This window comes from Oncorhynchus tshawytscha, linkage group LG29, assembly GCF_018296145.1.
Source record: "Oncorhynchus tshawytscha isolate Ot180627B linkage group LG29, Otsh_v2.0, whole genome shotgun sequence".
In the NCBI taxonomy this organism is placed as follows: Eukaryota; Metazoa; Chordata; class Actinopteri; order Salmoniformes; family Salmonidae; genus Oncorhynchus; species Oncorhynchus tshawytscha.
Window position 1 is genome coordinate 9536029 of NC_056457.1, and position 27918 is coordinate 9563946.

General features: G+C 45.8%; 1 protein-coding gene across 4 annotated transcripts in view; it reads right to left on the reverse strand.

The window, feature by feature from the left end:
• plxdc2b (plexin domain containing 2b) overlaps positions 1–27918 on the reverse strand; it is a 169961-nt gene that overhangs the window by 21320 nt on the left and 120723 nt on the right. For all 4 annotated transcript variants that reach the window (XM_024393051.2, XM_024393052.2, XM_024393053.2 and 1 more), the window contains exons 5-11: positions 27790–27912; positions 23312–23430; positions 21858–21957; positions 10468–10563; positions 9823–9904; positions 3856–3916; positions 3457–3613 (exon numbers count right to left, since the gene is read on the reverse strand). In XM_024393051.2, coding sequence (XP_024248819.1) covers positions 3457–3613; positions 3856–3916; positions 9823–9904; positions 10468–10563; positions 21858–21957; positions 23312–23430; positions 27790–27912 — 738 coding nt within the window. The remainder of the gene's footprint in view (positions 1–3456; positions 3614–3855; positions 3917–9822; positions 9905–10467; positions 10564–21857; positions 21958–23311; positions 23431–27789; positions 27913–27918) is intronic.

Genomic DNA, 27918 nt, shown 5'->3' on the forward strand with positions numbered 1-27918 from the left:
ATGATCTACGCGGAAGATTAAACTACCAACGGGACATTCAAAACTGAAATATCTTATACTTCACGGAGTCGTGACTGAAGGACGACACTATCAACATACAGCTGGCTGGTTATACACTGTATTGGCAGGAACAGCTTCGTCTGGTAAGACAAGAGGCGGCAGACGATGTATTTTTGTAAATAACAGCTGGTGCACGATATCTAAGGCAGTCTCGAGGTTTTGATTGCCTGAGGTAGAGTATCTCATCATAAGCTGTAGATCACACTATCTACCTAGAGAGTTTTCATCTGTATTTTTCGTAGCTGTGTACACACCCTCACAGACTGATGCTGGCATGAGTTGTATTCTGTCAGAAGCCATGGATTACAGGCAACATCCGCACTGAGCTAAAGGCTAGACCTGCCGCTTTCAAGGAGTGGAATTCTAACCCGGAAGCTTATGAGAAATCCTGCTATGCCCTCTGACAAACCATCAAACAGGCAAAGCGCTCTCCGCAGCCGATGTGAGTAAGACCTTTAAACAGGTCAACATTCACAAGGCCGCAGGGCCAGACGGAATACCAGGATGTGTACTGCGAGCATGCACTGGCAAGTGTCTTCACTGACATTTGCAGTGTCTCCCTGTCCGAGTCTGTAAAACAAACATGTTTTAAGCAAACCACCATATTCCCTGTGCCCAAGAACACTAAGGTAACCTGCCTAAATGACTACTGACCCGTAGCACTCAGGTCTGTAGCCATGAAGTGCTTTGAAAGGCTGGTCATGGCTCACACTTATCACCATCATCCCAGACACCCTAGACCTACTCCAATTTGCATACCACCCTAACAGATCCACAGATGATGCAATCTCTATTGCACTCCACACTGCCCTTCCCCACCTGGACAAAAGGAACACCTATGTGAGAATGCTATTTCATTGACTACAGCTCAGTGTTCAACACCATAGTGCCCTGAAAAGCTCATCAATAAGCTAAGGACCCTGGGACTAAACACCTCCCTCTGCAACTGGATCCTGGCCTTCCTGACGGGCCGTCCCCAGGTGGTAAGGCTAGGTAACAACACATCTGCCACGCTGATCCTCAACACAGGGGCCCTTCAGGGGTGCGTGCTCAGTCCCCTCCTGTACCGCCTGTTCACTCATGACTGCACGGCCAGGCACGACTCCAAGTTTGCCGATGACACAACAGTGGTAGGCCTGATCACCAACAACAACAAGACAGCATATAGGGAGGAGGTCAGAGACTTGGCCATGTGGTGCAAGGATAACAACCTCTCCCTCAAAGTGATCAAGACTAAGGAGATGATTGTGGACTACAGGAAAAGGAGGACCGAGCATGCCTCCATTCTCATCGACTGGGCTGTAGTGGGGCAGGTTAAGAGCTTCAAGTTCCTTGGTGTCTACATCACCAACAAACTAACATTGTCCAAGCACGCCAAGACAATTGTGAAGAGGGCACAACAAAACCTATTCCCCCTCTGGAGACAGAAAAGATTTGGCATGGGTCCTCAGATCCTCAAAAGGATTATACAGCTGCACCATCGAGAGCATCCTGACCTGTTGCATCACTGCCTGGTATGGCAACTGCTCGGCCTCCGACAGCAAGGCACTACAGAGGGTAGTGCGTACGGCCCAGTACATCGCTGGGGCCAAGCTTCTTGACATCCAGGACCTCTATACCAGGCGGTGTCAGAGGAAGGCCCTAAAAACTGTCAAGGACTCCAGCCACCCCTATCATAGACAGTTCTCCCTGCTACTACACGGCAGTGGTACCGGAGCACCAAGTCTAGGTCCAAGAGGCTTCTACCCCCAAGCCATAAGACTCCTGAACATCAAATGGCTTCCCAGACTTTTTGCATCCCCCCCTATTTTACACCGCTGCTACTCTCTGTTGTTGTCATCCATGCATAGTCACTTTAATAACTCTACCTACATGTACATATTACCTCAACTAACCAGTGCCCCATCACATTGACTCTGTACCGGTACCCCCCTGTATATAGTCTCACTATTGTTATTTTACTGCTGCTCTTTTTTTTAAAAACTGCATTGTTGGTTAGGGGCTCATAAGTAAGCATTTCCCCGTAAGGTTCCCTGTTGTATTCGGCGCATGTGACTAATAAAATGTGATTTGATTTGACAGAAATACACGCTGTTACATATTGCAATGGATTCCACAGTTAGCTGGCTACACCTCTTTCTCTTGGGTGTTAACAAGAGTGGATATTTGAGATTATGAGTTGTCCATTAGCACAGTGTAGGCTTTGTGTATCTCCCAGGCATCCCAACCCATCCTTACACGTTGGTCAATTATCAACCCCGGGATGTGCCAGTTACTGGGTAGAAAACTCACTCCGCATAGGCGTTTAGTCATGATTAAAGTGCATACTGTGATTGTAAACATAGTGACAGGGACATTAAGTTGAACATATGACTTTTCATTGGGATGATGAATGGCAAAGGTGAATTCCAGATGCCTATTCAAGTCAGTACTGTGTGTGTGGGTAATATGTCAAGCTGATAAAGATGAATTAGCTGTTTGTTTCAATACATACCAGGCTTGAAAGCTATTAACAGGGAAAGGAACATATCTGTAGTCAATTCAGTCTTTGTGAGCATCTCAAATGGAACCCTATTCCCTACATAGTGCACCAGAGCCCTATGGGCCCATGTCAAAAGTAGTGCACTACATAGGGAATAGGGTGCCATTTGATAATCAGTCTTTAAGTAGCTCCAGTATCTCTGGGGGAGGGAAAGGAAGGTAAACGACCTCAAAAGAACACCTTCAGAGTTTCAGAATTTCTCCTGACATCAGCAGAAGGACCCAGGGTTATTTTTTTCTCCAGGAGGGATTTGTGTCTGATATCTTTGAGATGACTACTGCAGTGTGACTAATCATGAACTCAGGATGGACATGCTTGGCCCCTGGGACAGATGCTGAGAAACCCTGTTTTAGAGTGGCCATCTATTCCAGCCATCTGTCCCTGCTTGCTGGGGTTGCAGGCAGCACTTGCCTGATGATTGAAGATATTTATCAGCAACAAATCAATCAACAAAAAGCCAGTATAAAAATGATTATAATTTACTTGTCATAAAAGATGAATAACCAGCCAAAAGGACTGAACACTAATATGTTTCTGTGTGGATGCATCTCTAAGATTTTAGAGATGTTGTCCTAATTCAATCTACATTGTTTAGTTGTGTAAAACACAGCTGGCATGCAGGTAGGGCCAGGGTTGTGTTCATTAAGATACACTGTAATAAAACATTTTGCAAATGAAAATGAAAACGAGTGTTTCTCATTGGACAAGTTCAGATAGCACAAAACTGAACACAACCCAGTTTTTCCTGAACATTTTGACTGGACCAGAAGAAGAAAAAATGTCTGGTCATGTCATACCAGTATTCAGACACTAGTTGGAGTTGTCTGCTTTGGGGCGTACGTTAGTTGTCTTACCTTCAGTGGGGACGCTGGTCGGGGAGAGGGACGTAGACAAAGAGGCTCCGGCTGTGGTGGTCTCTCCTCTGCTCCGGCCTGTTGTCTTGGCAACTAACGTGGTGGTGAACGGATAGAGTTGTGTGGTGTTGATGATATCACAGCTTTTGTCCTTGGTCTGCAAGACAGAATACAAGGGCCCTCTTCGTCATGCATGTAAGAATATGTTGTGTGTGTGTAAGAGCAGAAGATGTGAAAGGAGTAAACTGGGTCATCGCCTTTCCCCCTGCACATAGCAGACCAGGGCATCCATCATCCTGGCAGTCACACACAAAAAACACCTTACAGCAGATACACATGCACGCACACATTCCACCATATCCCCACTCACTCCTTTCCATCAGCCACGACGATATTCACCTCATCAGGACAGCTGTTATCCACCCAGTCCTGCCGATGGCGGTCGAACCCACTGGAACACCTGAAACCAGAGGAGACGATTGTCAGGAAGAGCTTAGGAACATGAACACAAGACATGCATCACTAAGAGGGCTAAACCACAATCAAAGATGGAATGAATACATCTCTAAAACGTCAATTATAGCAACATGTATACGTGGTGCCATCCAGCTCAGTAGACCTGCAGGTGTTACATGAAACCAAACATGTTTCAAATAATCCACTATAATGTATATAATAATCCACTATAATAATCTCAGTCTGGGTGTCCAAAATAAATTCAAAGGGGGAAAAGGCCATGATTATTTGAATATGGGGGGGGTTGTGAAGAGGAAGTTCAGAGTACAGGGGTTGATGTAGGGGGTGAGGGGAAACGTGAAGGGGGTGAGGGGGAATGGGTAATGCCTCCCAGCCAGAGGCGACTCATAAACTCTGTGGGCTAGCCTTTGATCGAGGGCAACTGCTCATTCTTCCTCTTGTTCACAGATCATAATGAGTGAAGATACTGAACCCCAGGTGAACCTTCATACCCCCCCCCCACCTCCTTATCCCTCTCTCTTTTCTTCTCTTCTCTTTCTTCTGTAAGCCCTTGCTTACATTTCAATGTTACATTCACTGAATTTTGAGGAACATGTTTTCTTGCTTTGACACAGAGGGATGGTTTGTTCTCCATCTTTCTCTCTCTCTAGTATATTTTTTGATTTTGTCTGTCTGGCTCAAACAGTCCACTGAAGTCCAAGACAGAAAGCTGTGCAATCATATCCCCAATGGCGTAGGTGATAAACAAATGCTCAACCAATGTCATGCACCTCACAAACACCTAACCCGCTAACAATGCAGCAAGACCCACGAACAATCCACCCCTCTACTTCTCTACATGGAGCAGTGGTGGCTGGTGGGTGGGGATATCAGATGACGGGCTAATCATAGTAGCTGGAATGCAATATGGGACGGTATGGTTTCCATGTGTTTCATACCGTTACATTTATTCCAGTCCAGCCACTATACAATGAGCCTATCTTCGGATATCTCCACCTACTAGCCACCACTACCGTACAGACAGGCCGCATTAACCTCCATTCTCCGTCCTTATTCCCATCAGGTCCTATAACTCCCATTAGTCCTGGTGACTGTGGTAACACTCTCCGTGTGGACGAAGAAGAGGAGTCCATTCCCATCTCCCTCTGCTGTCTAATCAGCCCACACTGCCCGGATTTCACCATATTGTTGCCTGAAAAATTCCACCTCATCTGTCCAATCAGCCGAGACAGATTCCTTCACCTCTTTTCCCCTCCGTTTTCGCAGGAGAAGCGGAGCGAGAGAGGGAGAGAGAGACCGAGACAGGCCAAGGATATTACTGCAACACAGGTCTGACCGGTCCCTTCGGATCCTTTCTCCTTTAGGTTTTGCCTCAATGCCATCCAACATCCCAAATGGCACCCTATTCCCCTATGGGCCGGGGTCAAAAGTAGCACACTATATAGGGAATAGGGTGCTATTTGGGATGCATTCCAAACCTTCCTTCCAACAACCCCTCAGCCACCACACCTCTAATTATAAATGGGTTGAGCTGCCTCATTTGAATATAAATGAATACACATGGGAAAAGGTTTCTGTACGGTCTTGTTGTTTTCTCCCCCCTCTTTCATGGCAGAGAGGATGCATTTCTTTATTGGTCTCGGATACATTGCGGGTGCATTCAAAGATATTTAGTCTATCTCATACCAATGGGCCATATTTCTTGACATTATATGGATTTACTACCAGAGGTTTGAGGGTTACTAAAGCTCACTGGGTCTACATAGCGAACGTTAAGCTTATCAGTGTGTAGGAATGTTGAAACCATCATTACACTCATGGCACGACACTCAATCTATCTCCACACACATGCAATGTGATTGCAACTGGGTACTGGTCTTCCTGACGGGCCGCCCCCAGGTGGTGAGGGTAGTCAACAACATCTCCACCCCGCTGATCCTCAACACTGGGGCCCCACAAGGGTGCGTCCTGAGCCCTCTCCTGTACTCCCTGTTCACCCACGACTGCGTGGCCACGCACGCCTCCAACTCAATCATCAAGTTTGCGGACGACACAACAGTGGTAGGCTTGATTACCAACAACGACGAGACGGCCTACAGGGAGGAGGTGAGGGCCCTCGGAGTGTGGTGTCAGGAAAATAACCTCACACTCAACGTCAACAAAACTAAAGACATGATTGTGGACTTCAGGAAACAGCAGAGGGAACACCCCCTATCCACATCGATGGAACAGTAGTGGAGAGGGTAGTAAGTTTTAAGTTCCTCGGCGTACACATCACAGACAAACTGAATTGGTCCACCCACACAGACAGCATCGTGAAGAAGGCGCAGCAGCGCCTCTTCAACCTCAGGAGGCTGAAGAAATTCGGCTTGTCACCAAAAGCACACACAAACTTCTACAGATGCACAATCGAGAGCATCCTGTCGGGCTGTATCACCGCCTGGTACGGCAACTGCTCCGCCCACAACCGTAAGGCTCTCCAGAGGGTAGTGAGGTCTGCACAACGCATCACCGGGGGCAAACTACCTGCCCTCCAGGACACCTACACCACCCGATGTCACAGGAAGGCCATAAAGATCATCAAGGACAACAACCACCCGAGCCACTGCCTGTTCACCCCGCTATCATCCAGAAGGCGAGGTCAGTACAGGTGCATCAAAGCTGGGACCGAGAGACTGAAAAACAGCTTCTATCTCAAGGCCATCAGACTGTTAAACAGCCACCACTAACATTGAGTGGCTGCTGCCAACACACTGACTCAACTCCAGCCACTTTAATAATGGGAATTGATGGGAAATGATGTAAAATATATCACTAGCCACTTTAAACAATGCTACCTAATATAATGTTTACATACCCTACATTATTCATCTCATATGTATACGTATATACTGTACTCTATATCATCGACTGCATCCTTATGTAATACATGTATCACTAGCCACTATAACTATGCCACTTTGTTTACATACTCATCTCATATGTATATACTGCACTCAATACCATCTACTGTATCTTGCCTATGCCGCTCTGTACCATCACTCATTCATATATCTTATGTACATATTCGTTATCCCCTTACACTTGTGTCTATAAGGTAGTAGTTTTGGAATTGTTAGCTCGATTACTTGTTGGATATTACTGCATTGGCGGAACTAGAAGCACAAGCATTTCGCTACACTCGCATTAACATCTGCTAACCATGTGTATGTGACAAATAAAATTTGATTTGATTTTGAATGAAGTACGCAGAGTGACCGCATCTTATTCAAGCGAAAGATCTCTTTGAAATTTTATGTGGCGGCAGTCATTTTGATAGTACATTCATGATGCACACACACAGCTGTGTTTTTGAGTAAACAAATCGTCTCTTTCTCACCAAATGAGCGCTCGGCAGTATTGGTAACCACGGCAAGTCGCTGGTCCATAGGGATGCCCTGCATGCTTTATTAGCTCCAACCCACTTTTAATGGTCCAACCCAGCCCAGCACCCAGATTACATACATCAGAGGGACCCAATGAGCTGATTTAGCCTGAAACACATGGGAGAGCAGGTTCCCAACCAGCAGGTTCTTACACATCACAGAGAGAGAGGGCGAGGGGTAAAGAGAGAGAGGGGTAGAGAGAGAGGTAGAGAGAGAGAGGTAGAGAGAGAGAGAGGTAGAGAGAGAGAGTGGTAGAGAGAGAGAGGTAGAGAGAGAGAGGAAGAGAGAGGTGGGGTGTAGAGAGAGAGGTAAAGAGAGAGACAGAGAGAGAGGCAGAGAGAGAGAGGGAGAGAAAGAGAGAGAGAGAGGTGGGGTGTAGAGAGAGAGGTAGAGAGAGAGGCAGAGAGAGGGGGGGTAGAGAGAGAGGGAGAGAAGAAGAGAGAGATAGGTAGAGAGAGAGGTAGAGAGAGGTAGAGAGAGGTATAGAGAGAGAGGTAGAGAGAGGTATAGAGAGAGAGGTAGAGAGAGAGAGAGAGAGGTAGAGAGAGAGAGAGGTATAGAGAGAGAGGTAGAGAGAGAGAGAGAGGTAGAGAGAGGTAGAGCGAGAAAGAGAGAGGGTTCATTACGGCCACGCTCTTAAATCACAGGCGTCTTCCTTTCATTAACCTACTGCCCAACAATGCTGCAATGCATTTCAATTAGCTGGTATAAGCTGTGCATTAATTTGACTTTTCAAGGGAAGTTTGTTGTTGAAGGACACAAAGGACGGGAGCGAGCTCTAACGGTGTGATGCAGCACGCACGCGTTTAAATCTCATTTAAATGCAGCGTAATTAGATCATTATAATTCAGGCGTATAGTGTGTCATCGCAGCTCTAATAAACTGCTGAAGTGATGCACGTAAAGGGAGTTTAGTTCGATGCACAGGCGGTAGAATTAGTCTTCTTCTGGAGGGCACAGAATATAGATACATTGTCAGCTGTGATCCTGTATGGCTAAATTGGTAGAGCATTGTGCTTGCAATGCCAGGATTATGGGGTTGATTCCCAGAGCCACCAATACATCAACTTTATGCACACGTGATTGTATTATTATTTTCTAAGTTGGATGGAGAGAGGAGACCGAGAGGAGACAGAGAAGGAGAAGGCTAAACCCTGACCTTTAGTGACCTCACAAAGCCCAGTGGCCCCGGTGTGTGTACTGCACGTCTCCTAAATTGCGCATGGTCACTCTCGGGAATAAAAGATTCATCTGAAATAACTATGGGGTCGTTTCATTATGGATGTACAGGCCACTAAAAGGCTTCTTCCCTAGTGCTACCCTTTTTCCAATATAGTACACTACTTTTGACCAGCGTCCACATGGGAATAGTAGGCTGCCATTTGGGACGTGGACAACGTGTAGAGACATAGGAGAAGGGGAGTAGTCAAATCATCTCCGCCCAGTCCAACAGACATTTTCCAAGAACTGAGGCCCAAAAGTTTTCAGTGCACTTGAACACCGATGGCTTTCTAACTTTGACTTTTACAAACCTCAAAATGGATAACAACATGTCTGGAACACATTCTCTGCTTCACGGTTCATTTATGCCTCCCTGTCTTCTGAACCCAAACGCTGCGATCCAACGCTGAAACCAATGCTCCAACAACACTCCAACAGCGCTGTCCAAACCCGCCATCATTCACATCTCACAACAGGCAGGTAATATCCCATCTGTGCAATAACATTCTGCGCCGTCTCAAATATTTACCTTTTTGTGCCAGGGTGTGAAAGATAGAAAGACAAATGGTCAAGGGGAAAGGAGAGAAAGAGAAGAGCGGAGAGAGAGCGAGAGAGTCAGTGCGAGAGAGGGGAATTCTCGATTTCTCAAAAAAAAACAAGAGTAATGGGTCGGATCTCATGTTCTCTCGCTCCGTTGTTATTTCCTTCTCTGCCTTTCCTTTACGCATCATCAATAAGGAAAAACGACTGAACATCACCGGGAACTCACTGGCACCCTCCCAAATTGCACCCTATTCCCTATTTACAGTATACAGGGCACAACTTTTAACAAGGGTCCAGGGCACTGTTTAAACGGGTGCACTGTACAGGGAATAGGGTGCCATTTGGGACACACGACCACTGAGCAGAGGGAATAGGGGAGGGTCTGTCTCCATGTGATAGCCACATGTCTATACATAAACCTCACACTCAATAGCTAGCTAAGAGAGGTGCTGAGTGTCTGGAACTAATAGCAACATTTAAAGGAGGGAGAGGAAAGATAGGGAGACTGAGCGAGCGATGGAGATGGAGGGGAGAACAGAAAGGTAGAGTGTTGGATGGAAAAGAGACAAAGATGGTCTCTGTCCCAAATGGCACCTATTCCCTATATAGTGCACTACGTTTGATCAGAGCACATAGTTTGTAGGGTGGCATTTAGGATGCAGACAAAGACATACAGTGAGGGGTATAGAGGGGTGTCTGACCTGCGAAGGCGGTGGCACCAGCTGCAGTTGAAGTTGATCTGGGAGGAGATGCAGCTGCCACAGCTGGTGAACTGGAGACATGCTATGGAGGGAACAGGATACACACACGTCACAACACACACACGTCACAACACACACGTCTACTGACTCAGTCAAAACACAATATAGAAATCTATATATAGATTGCTAGATTGTTGTAGTTGATAATGCAAAACAATATATTAAATTAAGCATCTCAGAATAGAAGTGCTGATCTAGGATCAGGTCTCCCATGTCCATGCAATCTTATTCATTTAGATATTAAAGGCTAAACTGATCGTAAATTAGAACACCAACTCTGAGACCCTTGATACATTCATACCAATTGTCAAAACACCAACATAGAAATCCATAGCTAGAATGTTGTAGTTTGCTAATGTTGTAGTTGCAAAACAACTGTTTCTAAAAGATAGGAGTTTTGATTCACAGGTGTCCCTGAAATGATGGGATACAGCCTGAAGGAAAGTCTATTAGCTCGACATCTATTAGGTCTATGTTTCACCTATTACTTTATCTAGAACCTAGGCTAGTTCATGGGGGCCTACTTGTGTTGTCATTATCATATATCATATCATGAGCCACATCTATCAAAGGAATCCATCTTACTCGGTAAAGGCATCATTTCCACTGCTGTGGAGTTGGTGATTTTGGTCTTCGTCAGCTCCACGCGATGGTACTCATAGATCGTTCTCCTACGAACATCTGAATGGAGTGAGTGAGAGAAAGGGAAAGAGAGGGAGGGAAGGAAAGAGCGAGAGAGAAAACGGTCACAAATCTTCCTCGGAGAGCTAAAACTAGGACAAGTGGTTCCCGGGGAGGAGAACAAGAGAGAATAAGAGAACAGAGAGGCAGAATCAGGCCATATGGGAAGAGAGAAGAGCATTCCTTTAGTTTGCTCTCTCTCACTCTCTCTTTATCAGAAAGCCTGCTACTTGGCAAAGGGGTGGGCAGAAATGTCCCACTAGAGGTGATATCCCTGTTGAAAGCCCCCAGTTCCTCCAGGCAACGTCCCAAATGACACCCTATTCCCGATATAGTGCACTACATTTGACTAGGGCCCATAGGGCTCTGGGCAATGGGAACCTGGTCAAACATAGTGCACTATGTAAGGAATAGGGTGCCATTTGGGATGCTCCCCCAGTGACTAAGATAATCTGCTGCAGCAGTCACCAGGACCAGGCTAGGTAAAATGGAGAGTTTGATTTGATCCACCATTGACTCTCAGTCGTCCCCCAATAATAAGTTGCCTTTTCAATCTTAGTGTAAAATGGCTCACTTGGTTTTGCAGTCCATGCATCCCCCCAGCGCTGCACTAAACTATGCACAGACAGGATTATAATATGATATATTATACTGTAGATCCTAATTAAATTGAAATGAAAAGGCATAGCTCTGCCACTGTGATCTCATAAACGTAAAAGCTCTGCTAGTTAATTCCTTCATTCCAGTCATTTTCCTGGTGTGTTTAAATGCTTAATTCAAGTTAATGTGACTGAAAAGCCTGGAACACAATGGGACGTTTATGTACATCAGTGAGAGTAATTATTTAACGTAGCCCGTATGACATTGGTCGACACATTACATTTTCTATAATGCACACACTTGCTTGAGCAATGAGATAGAAAATTGAAATTCAATAAACAGCACAGCATGGCTGTGGAACATATACAGCAATGAGTTTGACTGCTAGCGAGCCCCATTCATTATATACACTTATTGTATACACTCATACATAATTGACCAATATAAAATGAACACATTTTGCCTGCTTGGATGAGTTTTCATCTAAGAGCAAAGCCATTATTCTGTTGTGTACAACTGTGGATCCAGATACCGCAGGGGCAGACTGGGACCAGAAATCGTCTCTGGCATTTCAGGGCCGATTCCTCAAGGACCCCACACCAGCCCAGTTTTTCCATGAGGACCCCACTATTAGCCTAATAATCGTGCTGAGCGAATAACCAACTTTTCTGTTACTTTTCTGTTTTTTAACAACTACTTGACTGACATCGGTTCAATTATTTGAATTTCTGTAGAGATAAATCAGATCAAGCTCGAACTGTGCAATGTAGTAGGGAGTTATAGTTTTCAACAGGTCAATATTCTACATAGTTTAGCGCAGAAAGCCTCCCGGGTGGAGCAGTGGTCTAAGGCACTGCACTGCAGTGCTAGCTGTGCCACTAGAGATTCTGGGTTTGAGTCCAGGCATGGTCGCAGCCGGCCGCGACCGGGAGACCCAATGGGGCGGTGCACAATTGGCCCAGCATCGTCTGGGTTAGGGGAGGGTTAGGCCTGCAGGGATGTCCTTGTCCCATCGCACACTAGTGAGTCCTGTGGCAGGCCGGGCGCAGTGCACGCTGACACGGTCGCCAGGTGTACGGTGTTTCCACCAACACATTGGTGCGGCTGGCTTCCGGGTTAAGTGGGCGTTGTGTCAAGAAGCAGTGCGGCTTGGTTGGTTTGTGATTAGCAGGACGCATGGCTCTCGACCTTCACCTCTCCTGAGTCCGTATGGGAGTTACAGCGATGGGACAAGACTGTAACTACCAATTGGATGACACGAAATTGGGGAGAAAAAGGGATAAACAAAATAAAAGTTTTTAAAAAGATTAGTACAGAAAATGTGGTAATTAATGACCATAATCCATTCCAAAACATGATTATTTTTTAAATAATCGCACCGATACTGAACCAACTTCAAAAAGCACTAATCGCTCAGCACTACCTGAGATGTTATCGGTTCGCGCAAGCCCCCCGGTCAAAAGCACTGCACTACAGTTGAAGTCAGAAGTTTACATACACTTAGGTTGGAGTCATTAAAACTCGTTTTTCAACAACTCCACAAATTTCTTGTTAACAAACTATAGTTTTGGCAAGTCGGTTAGGACATGTACTTTGTGCATGACACAAGTCATTTTTCCAACAATTGTTTACAGACTACAGATTATTTCACTTATAATTCACTGTATCACAATTCCAGTGGGTCAGAAAATTCCAGAAAATGATGTCATGGCTTTAGAAGCTTCTGATAGGCTAAAAAGACATAATTTGAATCAATTGGATCAACTGTACAAATAATAGTACGCAAGTATAAACACCATGGGACCACGCAGCGGTCATACCTCTCAGAAAGGAGACATGTTCTGTCTCCTAGAGATGAACGTACTTTGTTGAGAAAAGTGCAAATCAATCCCAGAACAACAACAAAGAACCTTGTGAAGATGCTGGAGGAAACAGGTACAAACGTATCTATACCCACAGTAAAACGAGTCATATCGACATAACCTGACAGGCCGCTCAGCAAGGAAGAAGCCACTGCTCCAAAACCGCCATAAAAAAGCCAGACTACGGTTTGCAACTGCATATGGGGACAAAAATCGTGATTTTTGGAGAAATGTCCTCCGGTCTGATGAAAGAAAAATAGAACTGTTTCGCCATAATGACCATCGTTATGTTTGGAGGAAAAAGGGGGATGCTTGCAAGCCGAAGAACACCATCCCAACCGTGAAGCACGGGGGTGGCAGCATCATGTTGTGGGGGTGATTTGCTGCAGGGGGGACTGGTGCACTTCACAAAATAGACAGAAACATGAGGAGGAAAATGATGTGGATATATTGAAGCAACAGCTCAAGACATCAGTCAAGAAGTTAAAGCTTGGTCACAAATGGGACTTCCAAATGGACAATGACCAAAGCTGTGGCAAAATGGCTAAAAGGACAACAACATCAAGGTATTGGAGTGGCCATCACAAAGCCCTGACCTCAAGCCTATAGCAAACTTGTGGGCAGAACTGAAAAAGCATGTGCGAGCAAAGAGGCCTACAAACCTGACTCAGTGACACCAGCTCTGTCAGGAGGAATGGGCCAAAATTCACCCAACTTATTGTGGGAAGCTGGTGGAAGGCTATTAGTAGGATTAAATGTCAGGAATTGTGAAAAACGGAGTTTAAATGTAGTTGGCTAAGGTGTATGTAAACTTCCGACTTCAACTGTATATAGAAGATAGAGTGCCACCTGAGACGCAGCCTATGAGTATTCATTCTTCTAATACAGGTGAGAAAACAGTACTATAGAGACATTAGAATGTGTGAAAAACACATTCAAAACATGCTTGGTTTTGGCACCAAAAACATCTGACCAAGGCATACTGTACAGTATTAGCTGACTTGACCCTGAAACCCATCCCACCCACCTTCTACCCTCCCCTATGGCTGGCTTCCTCTAGCCCCAGGCATTAGGATGATCAAGTCCAATGTTAGCATTGAGGGGCCAGAGGAGGGTGGAGGTCTCTCGCTCTCTCTCTGCCTGCCTGGTGGTGCTGCTCTGTGGACAGGCTATCCAGACCCGGTCGCCTGCCTCTGGTTTCCTCTGGAGGTGGATGAGTCTGGGGGTGCAGGGTGAAGTTGCTCTCAGACGCTGATCTTGGCAGCTAGGACACCCGTGATACAAATGAGTATTCGACATCCAACCATGTCTGAGACGTCGGGAGATGACATGGAAAACGGCCACCAGGGAAAACAGTAAGCGCTGTTACCTTCAAGTAGGTTTTGGTTTTGCTGGGGCGTAAGCATCTGCCTCTGATTCCAAATATTGCATGTTCGATTCCGGCAAGAGATGTTTGTTTTAAGCCTATCCCAAACCTTAACCCTTACCTTGACCTTAAACACTTTAAAATGTTACGTTTGCCACAACTTTTACATTTGACGTTTGAGAAACATGGATGAATGTCTAATTCTGACGAGACCGTGAGAGGTAGTTGGATCTCGGGTCAGTTTAGCATTTTCCCTCTACTAGGGAAGGTTAGGATTAGGGGAGGGGAAGCTGATCTTAGATCTGCACCTATGGGAAACAGCGAGTCTGGGAGGTAGGAAGCTTTAACTCACAGCAATTACAGTCTCAGCCTGAGCATCAAAAGCGGTAATGAGGATTTAGTTGTCCTGCTCCAATACCATCAAACAAAAGGAGCTTTGTAGAAGTGTGTCATCAATTATGCACACAAGGGTCAATTAGGCCATCATCTAATTAAAAGCACGCGCATGCAAAATTATGCGCTGGCCCAATACCTCCCCAAAATACAATGGAAAATAGGCTACTGGTCTGGTATACACTTAAGAAGGGTCCAGCCAAGGAAATGGTTTCTTATTCATTCACCCCTGAAAGTTGGATGAGAATCATCGGAAATGTGACGTGGGAACCTTGTGCAATGTGTTAAAAGTCAATGAAGGAAGAAGGGAATCCAAATTCTGAAGAGTGCTTTGTTTGCCAGTAGCCCTTGTACCTGTGTCACAGTGGAGTCCGACTCTGCTGGAAGGAGAAATAGAATGAATACGCGGGCAGACTTTCATTACTCACACTGTTCCAACAGCCCTGTGATATTAACAATGATAACCACTGGGCAGAAACAGAATATCACATAAGACTGACTGTGAGGTTAGATCCCTGTTCTACTCCTATTCCCGGTGGGGTATAAAAAGCTGCAATTCCATCAAGATAACACTCATGCAGCTTTCACATCAACTCCTTATCCTTACCACCAAGCTCTCTTGCTTCGAGCAAATTATTTGCACGATCTCCTCCCCAACATCTTTGCAATCACTGTTCATTGGACGTTGGACATGGAAATTCAGCAATATCACAATATGAATGGATATGATGAATACACACAAGGATGTCAAGCTGACCTCCTCCTCTGCCCGCATAATAATGAGGTGAGCTAATCCTGGGCCTGCTATTGTACATTGATCATGGTGAATTAGCATAAGAATAAACTCAGGCAGGTATTAAGGACGGAGGCGCTTCTGGCTTTGAAAACATCATCAGAATAATGCATTGAGGTGACTGGGAGTCTGGCTGTCCGTGCATCTGGCTGCCCAGCCCGGGGGGTGGCTAAATAAAAGCCCGGGTTTAAAGCTTTTAACACAGGAAGACCAGCGGGCCTCCAGGCCTCTAGCACCTGACCTGGTAATTATCTCGCCTGTCCATGGGATGTCGGCAAATCCTCCCTCTGCTGCTGCCAGTGCAGCACAGGCCAGGCCCAAACGCCGTGGCCTGGAAATAGCTCACTAGCATGGTCAAATGTTTCATTTCACAAATGAAGCGTGAACGTGGCTAAAGAGGAGGGTAAGAGGAAGCCTCTCGGCTGTGCTAGCTGTGTGTGCTCAGGCCGGTAATTGGCAGCAGAGACACTTATTGACTCGACATGAGTTCACTCCTGTACACTGAACACTCAGCCCTTCAGCTGCCTGGGCTCTTCCCAAATGGCACCCTATTCCCTAATAAGGTGCAGTACTTTTGACCAGAGCCCACTCAAGTAGTGCACTATTTAAAGGAATAGGGTTTGGTACGCTCTGATGCTCGGAGCTTAAAGCCACTAAGCAATCATTCTAGTCTAAATGCATAAACATATTAGAATACGAGAGATAACGTCAAATACCATTTTCATGTACAGTCGTTAACACTGCAAGTATCAGCAGATGTGCCTAAAAGAACAACCGGTCCTTAAAAGGTTGATCTACATTTCAAAAGACATTCTTTTCTTCCAGGAGAATGAAGTTCCACGCAGCTGTAGGGATTGGGATCACACAGCAGGAAATCAGATCAAAAGTAGTCCAGCCATCTGACACAGTCTGAGTTTCCGAGCTGGGTGGAACCCTGGGCCAGTGCAATCAATACTGCAGAAGGATCCATTCTAGGGGGACCAGATCAGGGTGTGTGTGTGTGTGTGTTCTCAAGATTGTTAGGGCTTTTACTGATGTCTCATATCCACAATGAACCAAATCAAAACATTTGTATTCATCACAAGCAACAGGTGTGAACTAACAGTGAAATACTTAGTTACGGGACCTTCCCAACAATGCAGAGAGAAAGAAAATAGAGAAATAATAGAAAAGTAAAACACGTAAATAATAAAAGTTACAATAGATTAAAAAAAACGAGTAACGACAACTAGGCTATTTACAAGAGCTACCAATACTGAGTCAATGTGCAGGGGTACGAGGTCATTGAGGTAGATATGTACATATAACTAGGAATAATGTGACAGATTGTCAACAAGAGCAGAAGAGTAAGTGATCAGTCATGAAAGTGAGCGCAAAAAGGATGAATGCAGATAGTCCGGGTAGCTATTTGATTAACTATTTAATTAACTCTTTAGAAGTCTCATGGCTTGGAGGTAGAAGCTGTTCAGGGTCCTGTTGGTTCCAGATTTAGTGCATTGGTAACACTTGCCGTGCGGTAGCAGAGAGAAAAGTCTGTGACTTGGGTGGCTGGAGCCTTTTTTAGGGCCTTCCTCTGAAACCGCCTGGTATAGAGGTCCTGGATGACAGGGAGCTCGGCACCAGTGATGTACTGGGCTATACGCACTACCCTCTGTAGAACCTTGCGGTCGGGTACCGAGCAGTTTCTATACAAAGGGGTGACGCAGCCTATCAAGATGATCTCAATGGTGCAGCTGTATAACCTTTTTTAAGAACTGAGGGCCCATATGAAATCTTTTCAACCTCCTGAGGGGGAAAAGGTGTTGTCGTGTCCTCTTCATGACTGTGCTTGTGTTTTGGTCCCTGATAGGTCCTTAGAGACGTGGAGACCGAGGAACTTGAAGCTCTCGACCGTCTCCACTACAACCCCGTCAATGTTGAAGGGGGTGTGCTCGGCCCCCCATTTCCTGTAGTTCACGATCAACTCTTTTGGTTTGCTGATGTTAAGAGAGAGGTTGTTGTCCTGGCACCACACTGCCAGGTCTCTAACCTCCTCCCTATAGAATGTATCATCGTCGTCGGTGATCAGGCCTACCACCTACCACGCTGAGCTGTAGTCAGTGAACAGCATTCTCACGTTGGTGTTCCCTTTGTCCAAGTGGGAAATGGCAGTGTGGAGTGCAATAGAGATTGCGTCATCTGTAGATCTGTTGGGGCAGTATGCAAATTGGAGTGGGCCCAGGGTGTCTGGGATGATGGTGATAAGTGTGAGTCATGACCAGCCTTTGAAAGTATTTCATGGCTACAGATGTGAGTGCTACAGGGCGATAGTCATTGGGCACAGGGAGTGTGGTGGTCTGCTCAAAATATTTATGTATTACAGATTGGGTCAGGGAGAGGTTGAAAATTCAGTGAAGACACTTGCCAGCTGGTCAGCGCAGACTCTGAGCACGCATCCTGGTAATTCATCTGGCCCTGCGGCCTTGTGAATGTTAACCTGTTTAAAAAGTCTTACTCACATTGGCTACGGAGAGCGTGATCACACAGTCGTCTGGAACAGCTGGTGCTCTTACACATGGTTCAGTGTTGCTTGGCTCGAAGTGAGCATAGAAGGCATTTAGCTCGTCTGGAAGGCTCGTGTAATTGGGCAGCTAGGTTTCCCTTTCTAATCCGTGATAGTTTGCAAGCCCTGCCACATCAAGGAGAGTTATAGTGATCAAAAATCATGAGGCATAAACCTTCCTACAATTTTAATTAAGAATCATCAGTTATAAACAACCAAATCCAGCCTTTTCAGAGCACTGCACGGCATAACATGTTGACGAACCAGTGGCTAACATTGGTACTGTATATCCTGAAATGGGTGCATTGGCTACATGCTTTGCTTACTAAGCAGTAGCGGCTGAGACACATTGAGAGAGATCGTCCTGCCCTTTTGACCGGCTGAAGACCCAAGACGCTAATCCTGACCTTTCTCTCCAGACAGACAGACAGACATGGGTGTCTGCTCTCTGCCCAAATATCACCTTCTCCATGTTCATCCACCAACCTGCCTATTTCTCTCCTCTCTAGAGATATCACATTCGCCACCATTCCCTAGGTATATGAAATATATGATCAAATGTATGTTTTCAGGATATTACACTTCCAAAGGAGAGGCCTCTCATACAGGAAACCAATAGTTTACTTCAGAGGGAGTACAGTACTACTGTTTGGGCTGTATTGTCCATTAAACCAAAATAAATAAAGAAGTGAACCCAGTAAAAGTTTGTGAGGAAGCTGGCTCAGCATTTTACAGTCTTTCAGGCTAGAACAGACAGAACTTTGCAACCGAATCTCCAAATAAAATGGCATAACTGCAGCAACAGAATTACGCCATGGCTTGACGTTTAAATTACACCATCTGGTGCCGTATCTTCGTTGTCAGTCCACAAAAGTGTAGGCGTTAATTCTGAATGGTTAACGTTAGGGTTAAAGTTAGGGATAGGGTTCAATTTAAGTTTAGGCATTAACTGGGTAAAGTAAGGATTAAGTTTGAAGTAAGGGTGCTGAGGGTGCGGCAGCACCTCCTGATTAAAAAAACATTAAGATAATAATTAAAAGAAAGAAACTAGGCCTTTATTACTCTTGTATGAGCAGAGAAAAATACTCCTCAGCAGAGCGGAGATAAATACTCTTCAGCCCCCCCCACCCCACATCGCAAATGTCACCCTATTCCCTATATACTGCATTACCTTTGACAAGGTCCCATAGGGAATAGGGTGCCATTTGGGATGCAGTTGAGCAGACGGTTTTCATCCAGCTGAGCTGAACGTTAGAAAGACTGCATCAAAGAGGGTAGTATTTAACACAAGTCCTTTGGAAGCCCGAGAACCCTCTATAGCAGGGGTATTCAACTCGTACCCTACGAGGTCTGGAGCCTGCTGATTTTCTGTTCTACCTGATAATTAATTGTACCCACCTGGTGTCCCAGGTCTAAATGAGTTCCTGATTTTTTTTTTGGAATTGTTAGTTAGATTACTTGCTCGTTATTACTGCATTGTCGGAACTAGAGGCACAAGCATTTCGCTACACTTGCATTAACATCTGCTAACCATGTGTATGTGACAAATAAAATTTGATTTGATTTGATTTGAGGGGAACAATGAAAAAACACAGTCGAACTGGCTTCGAGGTCCAGAGTTGAGTTTGAGGGCTCTATAGTACCAACAAGAGTGTTGTGGGAGAGCTACTGTGGCTACAGTTACAAGAGCACAGCTGAACCCACAGTTTTCAGAAAAGTAGAAATAATCAACAACCACACTAGCACAACATTCACAGAACAGCTGAGCAGCAGGTTTGAACTCCCCATTATAACACCTAAACCCTTTATTACTGACCACAGTGGCTTTGTTCCAAATGGCCCCCTATTCCCTATGTAGTGCCCATAGGGCTTTGGTAAAATAAAAAGTAGTGCACTATGTAGGCGATGGGGTTCCAACGGGGAGTCTTTAAAGTTTTCTGAGCAGAGGTACTTATTACCCACGATTTAATAATTCCAGACAACGTCGAAATGTTATAAATAACAAGCTATAAAACGCTACGTGAAACAAATACTGTACATTCTTCAAAAGCCAAGTCCTATGAACATATCATCAACAAGCAATTAAATGAATGATTTTTGCAGACTTGAAAATGAAATGAAAGCCCCAGAGAGGGTCTAGCAGTAGATGAAAAGGTTGACTTTCTCCTCTTTGCTCAACTTTCTTTTAACTTTAATGGCCCTACATTGGAAGGAACGTCATGCAAAGAGACAATTCTGGACCGCGCCCATGTAATCATTCCCATTCTGCCGTCTGAGAGGCCACAACAAAAGGTTGAACTCATGCCGCTTTGGCGTGAGGTTCAGATCTAGGACCAACTTCCCTTCCCCCAGTGGGAGAAATGCAGAACTGAACCGAGATCAGCATATAGGGCAGGGGGGAATTTGGGGATTTCGAATACAACAAAAGGCAGCACACAGACTTTTAAAAAAACGTATTTGTTTATCAAAATCAATTTGCGGGCCAGAAAAAGGGCAGTTATTTTAGGTCCAATATATATCGGTCCAATGGCTGTGACCTGGAGTGTTTTTTAAAAACTCCAAAAAATATATCTTTAAAATTCCCGAATGCAGCCCGCAGGCGGTAGTTGCCCACCCCTGGTCTACGGGCAACTTCACCGTATTCCAGCCCCACAAGGGAGGAGTTCTGAGAGGGGGGAAAAAAACTTGTACCGGTCATGTGATTGGCTTACTGTATGTATCCACTGCCCATCCTTTGGTGTCATGCAGTATGAGGTGGTATGTGATGGTATATACACAGTAAAAAACTGAAGTGATGTTTGATGGTGTGTGTGGAGTAAAAAGTGTAATGTGGTATGTGTACACGTGATGTGTGAGTGGTAAAAGGTGTAATGTGGTATGTGTACACGTGATGTGTGAGTGGTAAAAGGTGTAATGTGGTATGTGTACACGTGATGTGTGAGTGGTAAAAGGTGTAATGTGGTATGTGTACACGTGATGTGTGAGTGGTAAAAGGTGTGCGTGCATGTGTGTGTGTGTGTGTGTGTGGTATGTGGTTTATGTGTATGTAGCGATGCAGGGAGTCGTGTGTGTGTGTGTGTGATGTGGTTTATGTGTGATGTAGCGATGCAGGGTGTGTGTGTCGTGTGTGTGTGTGTGATGTGGTTTATGTGTATGTAGCGATGCAGGGTTTAGTCGTGTGTGTGTGTGTGTGATGTGTGTGTGATGTGGTTTATGTGTATGTAGCGATGCAGGGAGTCGTGTGTGTGTGTGTGATGTGGTTTATGTGTATGTAGCGATGCAGGAGTCGTGTGTGTGTGTGATGTGGTTTATGTGTATGTAGCGATGCAGGGAGTCGTGTGTGTGTGATGTGGTTTATGTGTATGTGTATGTAGCGATGCAGGGAGTCGTGTGTGTGTGTGTGGATGTGGTTTATGTGTTTATGTGTATGTAGCGATGCAGGGAGTCGTGTGTGTGTGTGTGTGGGATGTGGTTTATGATGGTTTATGTGTATGTAGCGACGCAGGAGTCGTGTGTGTGTGGGGATGTGGTTTATGATGGTTTATGTGTATGTAGCGACGCAGGGAGTCGTGTGTGTGTGGGATGTGGTTTATGATGGTTTATGTGTATGTAGCAACGCAGGGAGTCGTGTGTGTGTGGGATGTGGTTTATGATGGTTTATGTGTATGTAGCGACGCAGGGAGTCGTGTGTGTGCGTGCGTGCAGTAACGCAGCACTCTCTGCATCATGGTGACTCACTGGGAATCTGTTGGATCCTGTGGACCACCACAAAGGCATCGGAGAGGCCCACCTTCACCGGGTGATTGACAGAGCTGATCTGGGCCACCTCGATGGGGATCTGGAAGAGAGAGGAGAGACCAGTGGAGGGGCATCAATCACCAGCCGCCACACCTGTCTATCTAACTGAGCTGCCTGCAAACAGACCAAACCAGGCAGAGGCCTAACAGTTTCTGATGCTGATGGAAGGCTGGGGTAAATGTGTCCCAAATGACACCCTATACCGTTTATAGTGCACTTCTTTTGACCAGGGCCGGCACTATGTAGGGAATAGGGTGCCATTTTGTGACGCAAGCCTACAGACAATGGGACTTCACTTACTGGCAAGAACAAAGAGCGTACAATCAACTCATCTCCCCAGAAAATCCAATTAATAATTCCACAAAACAAGTCTGGCGGGCTCAAACTTGAGAATGTAGAGATCCTTGGAGAGACACACTTTTATTGTGTGGTGAAAGTGAAGTGAACACAGCAGTGCCCTTTACGTCTTTACATGAAGGTGGATGAGGTGAGTGTTTAGAGAAAAGTACTCCCTGATTGGAATGGAGAGAAAGAGAGAGAGAGAGAAAGAGAGATGTCGCGTCATGCCCTGATTGAGAACAGAGGTTGGAGAGCACAGAGCTTTATTTATCAACTCAATCACAGAGAGAATGTAATAAGTGCTCCGTCGCCACAAGGAAGAGGGGGTGAGGAATGAGAGAGCGAGAGAGAGAGAAACGGAAACAGAGAGAGAGAGAGAGAGAGAGAAAGACATGGAGAAGGAGAGCGCTGTGAGTGTGAAGCATTCCCTTACGAGTGACGTTATGTCACTCCTACACCCCTATAGCTGGGTCAGCTGACAACGTCACGGAAATGATGAGCGAATATTGCAGAGGCCGTGTGCTGTTACCATTCTGAAAGCTCAGATAGCTAGGAACAATGACAAGAAGCTACCATGTGGGGGGAATCGTAGGTGGCTCGTTTCAGCTGGTTTTATCTTGTTCTTGATACCATGTCTTGTTAAGCTAATTATCGCTATCTAGCTAGCCAACAACGGTAACGACATATTTGAGAGAGACAACAAATACTCATTGTGCAAATGTATTTATGTTCTCAATGAACATTTGGAAAGGAAATAAAGTGTGCATGTTGTCAACAATCCTTTGATTCTAAACTAATCCCTTCTGTTTTCCTCAAGGGTTGCGCACAGATCGGGTTTTGTCGCTAAGCAATCCACCCATCTATGGGAGAGAGGTGGAGGGAGGAGCAGCGAGAGAAATAAAGAGAGACAGTGAGAGAGGGACTAAGAGTAGCCGAAAGAGAGAAAGAGAGAGAAAGAGGCAGAGGGGAGGGACATATAGCCTAGATAGGGAGCAACAGAGAGAGAGAGAGAGAGAGGTATATGTAGATAAAGAGAACGAGAGAGAGAGAGAGACCTCTTTGTAGGCGAAGACGATCCTGCCGTCGCTGTGCAGTGTGGCCTGGAAGGTGAAGCTGCCCAGGTTGTAGCTGTCCTGCAGGTGGACATGGTCCCACTGGACTACCAGAGCAGTGCCTGGATGAGAGGAAGGGAGAGAGGGAGACTGTCAGAACCTTAGACAACCAAACAGGACCTCATAACCACACAGGACCATGCAAAACCACAAAGAACCACTTAGAACTAGATATAACTTACTTAGAACAACACAGTACCACACAGAACAACACACTGTATAACCACACAGGGCCACACAGAACTACATATAAACACACAGTTCCACACAAAACCACTTAGAACCACATAGAACCACACATGACCATACAAAATAATATAGAACCACATACAGTATAACCACACAGGACCATACAGAACCATACATAACAGGTGTGGGAATCCTAGGGGTTTAAAACTGGATAGAAAGTTTGTAGAAATTATAATGGACCTATAACAAAATCGGTCCCCAAAGAATTTTATGCAGCCCCCTGAATTTTGAAATCCCAATGTGGCCCTTTGAGACAAAATGATTACCCACCCCTGATATATAACTACACATGACAACAGAGAACTACATAGACCTACATAGATTTCTATTAGATAAGAATTTGGAGAGCAAAACCCAGAGGAGGCAAGGTTCCTTAAGTTTCAAACATTGCCGGAGGCGCCCAGGGTAGCCAAAATGAGTTGTGACGTGTCTTCTCTGATACCACAGTCTCACCTTCTCAGATTATAAAAGATACATGTAAGCCTAGTAAATTCAGCAAAAAAAAGAAACGTCCTCTCACTGTCAACTGCGATTATTTTCAGTAAACGTAACATGTGTAAATATTTGTATGAACATAACAAGATTCAACAACTGAGACATAAACTGAACAAGTTCCACAGACATGTCACTAACAGAAATGGAATAATGTGTCCCTGGACAAAGGGGGGTCAAAATCAAAAGTAACAGTCAGTATCTGGTGTGGCCACCAGCTGCATTAAGTACTGCAGTGCATCTCCTCATGGACTGCACCAAAATTGCCAGTTCTTGCGGTGAGATGTTACCCCACTCTTCCACCAAGGCACCTACAAGTTCCCGGACATTTCTGAGGGGAACGGCCCTAGCCCTCACCCTCAAATCCAACAGGTCGCAGACGTGCTCAAAGGGATTGAGATCTGGGCTCTTCGCTGGCCATGGCAGAAAACTGACATTCCTGTCTTGCAGGAAATCACGCACAGAATGAGCAATATGGCTGGTGGCTGGAGGGTCATGTTAGGATGAGCATGCAGGAAGGGTACCACATGAGGGAGGAGGAAGTCTTCCCTGTAACACACAGCATTGAGATTGCCTGCAATGACAACAAGCTCAGTCAGATGATTCTGTGACACACCACGCCCCAGACCATGATGGACCTTCCACCTCCAAATCGATCCCGCTCCAGACTACAGGCCTCGGTGTAACGCTCATTCCTTCGAAGATAAACGTGAATCCGACCATCACCCCTGGTGACAAAACCGCGTCTCATCAGTGAAGAAAACTTTTTGCCAGTCCTGTCTGGTCCAGCGACGGTGGGTTTGTGCCCATAGAAGATGCTGGTGGCGGTGAGGTATGGTGAGGAGCTGCCTTACAACAGGCCTACAAGCCTCTCTCAGCCTATTGCGGACAGTCTGAACACTGATGTAGGGATTGTGCGTTCCTGGTGTACCTCGGGCAGTTGTTGTTGCCATCCTGTACCTGTCCCGCAGGTGTGATGTTCGGATGTACCGATCCTGTGCAGGTGTTGTTACACATGGTCTGCCATTGCGAGAACGATCAGCTGTCCATCCTGTCTCCCTGTAGCGCTGTCTTAGGCGTCTCACAGTACGGACATTACAATTTATTGTCCTGGCCACATCTGTAGCATGCCTAAGGCACGTTCACACAGATGAGCAGGGACCCTGGGCATCTTTCTTTTGGTGATTTTCAGAGTCAGTAGAAAGGCCTCTTTAGTGTCCTACGTTTTCATAACTGTGACCTTAATTGCCTACCATCTGTAAGCTGTTAGTGTCTTAACAACCGTTCCACAGGTGCATGTTCATTAATTGTTTATGGTTCATTGAACAAGCACAAGCATTTCAATATTCAAATAGTATCCTTTTTTTTGTCGGATATCAGTATTTTCGAAATACATTTGTGTTTTTTTTAAAACACACATTTATAACCTGAGCACTGCTGCGCGTGGTAGAGGCTGGCGCTCTATTGCTGCAGCTGTGCCTGCAGAGGTTATATGGGGCGGTGTGTCTAGCGAGCAGAGGGAGGGAGAGAGAGTGAGAGAGACGCCAAGGCAACTCGGCTACAGCCAAGACTAGCTAACTTGTAGCAGCCACAACGTTATTCATCATCCCACATAACAGTGCCTGTCTTGACTGGAGTAGCGAGGCTGATTGAAGCCACATGCTGCGCTTTCTCCCCAACCCCATTCAGATAAAACAGCCTACCTGTTGGTTGCTCATTGTAGCCTTCACGCTAACTTTTAACTTTTACCCCCTTTTGGTGGGGGGCACGTGCATGTCAGAAACAACACTGAAAAGTTTGTTATTTTATTCAGTGAATCATTTGAAATGTCATGGTATATCCTTGTATATAACAATGTGACATGGATATTGTCATTTCATTTAGAAAAAGCAATCTGGTTAAAAGAGGCCTGTTTTCTCTCCAAAAATGTATTTGAGTACTAACATCCCGTTCAGATATTGAAATAACCACGCACATCCCTACCCTGGGTGCAAACCTCACGTTCCTCCCCATGCTGTTTTGATTTAGTGTGGCCTTTGGAGAGCCTTTGGACGTGAAAGTGATGCCTTTTCTCTCCCATGCAGCCAGACAGTCATTTGGCCAGGAGCCAGAGCAATAAAGGTTTGTTAACATAAGTAATCCATTTTACCATCACACAGCCTGAACCTCTCTCCCGTCCAAAGTAAAGTGGGGATTTCGTTTCTCTGCTGACAGCTAGGAGTACTGCAGCTGTAGTGCTACAGGAAACCCCATAATATCCACACCTGGCCTCCAGAAGGCCTATGCATGAGGCTGATGCTACAGGATTCTCGATGACCTGGCCGGGGCATGGGGCCGCATGCTTGATGTAGAGAGGACAGGAATCGAGGCAGGGCATGTCAGTGGCCGCGTCCCAAATGGCACCCTATTCCCTATATGGGAAATTGGGGTGCCCCATGTGCCCTGGTCAAACGTGGTGCACTGTATAGGGAACAGGGTGCCATTTGGGATACAGCCAGCGGTTGTCACAGTAACCCTGTCTGTTCTGAATACTCTCTCTATCTGACTGAGAATGGGTCCTGGCTAGAACAGTGTACAGGGGGGCTGGGAACGCAACGCTACTCTGTTTGGATTCTGTTTTGGGTGGGGAAGGAGGGAGGGGGAGAGGGGGCAATTGAGGGTAAATTGAAGACGTGTAGAGGTAGACAGAGGTATAGGTAGATTGGAGGAGGGAAAAGAGAGTAGTGTGGCTACTCCTTGTTGGCCGTGTGAGTTCCACCAGTCAGCGCTATAAAAGGTAAGCCTAATAGAAGTCCGGAGCCTACTTAAAATGCATTGAGTTCAGAGAGAAAGCAGCCGTGCTATCTGGGGCTCCCTCTTCTAAAAATACACACTGGGTGAGAATGAGTGCACTGCACAAGCTGGCCTTGTTTTTCCCTAAAATGGCTTATATGCTGCAGAAAGTTAGGCAAAAAAAAATCTCTCTCGACACACTGGGAATAGTGTACTAGTCGGCAGGGGACGATGACTGCATAGGGCTGGAAAATGTTGAAAACACATAGACACAACTTCTTACAACGTTGAATACTTCTTAAAGTGCGAAAGAGAGGCTGCCAGTGGGTCCCCATGGGGGGCTACATTTAAAGTAGATGAATCAGGTTTTAATTGGATGTGTATGAGGTAGAGAGGCGAGGCTGAGGTTCCTGTCTACATGCAGCCTTGGCAGGCCACTGCCTGATGGATGGACTGGTAAAAGAGCATCTAGGCTGGGTATCGATCAGCTGCCACACTGCCTAACCCATGATGGAAAAGGTCCACTGGAAAAGGTCATTCAGCTGGTCAGTCACTAGCTGCGTCCTAAATGACACCCTATCCCCGAAATAGGATATAGGGTGCCATTTGGGAGGCAGACACTGATTTGGGGAGATTGGCAATGGAGGCCTACATGGTCAGAGAAGAGATTCCAACCATAAGATTGACCTGTTTTTGAAAGAGCCCATTATTAGGTTTTCCTTTTCCCACCAATAGTCTGTGCTTCTGGCGCAGTTCGTCATGTGCTCCAGCATGCCTTTGAGAGCCATGGGTCTCAGCTTTTGCATCTTGCAAGTTACGCACTTCTGTCAGACGTGGGATCTTGTAGCTGGAGTTGCTAATATCTTAAGGACAGAGCACAGAAAAACTAGGGACTGAATGCCACGTACCATTGTCAAAGTAGATGACGGTTGAGTTCCTGGAGACACTGGGATCAAAGTTGGCCATGAGGGGGGCGATGTACTGGGTGGCCGTCAGCATCCTGTGGACCACATCACCCGTGTAGATGAACCCTGAGG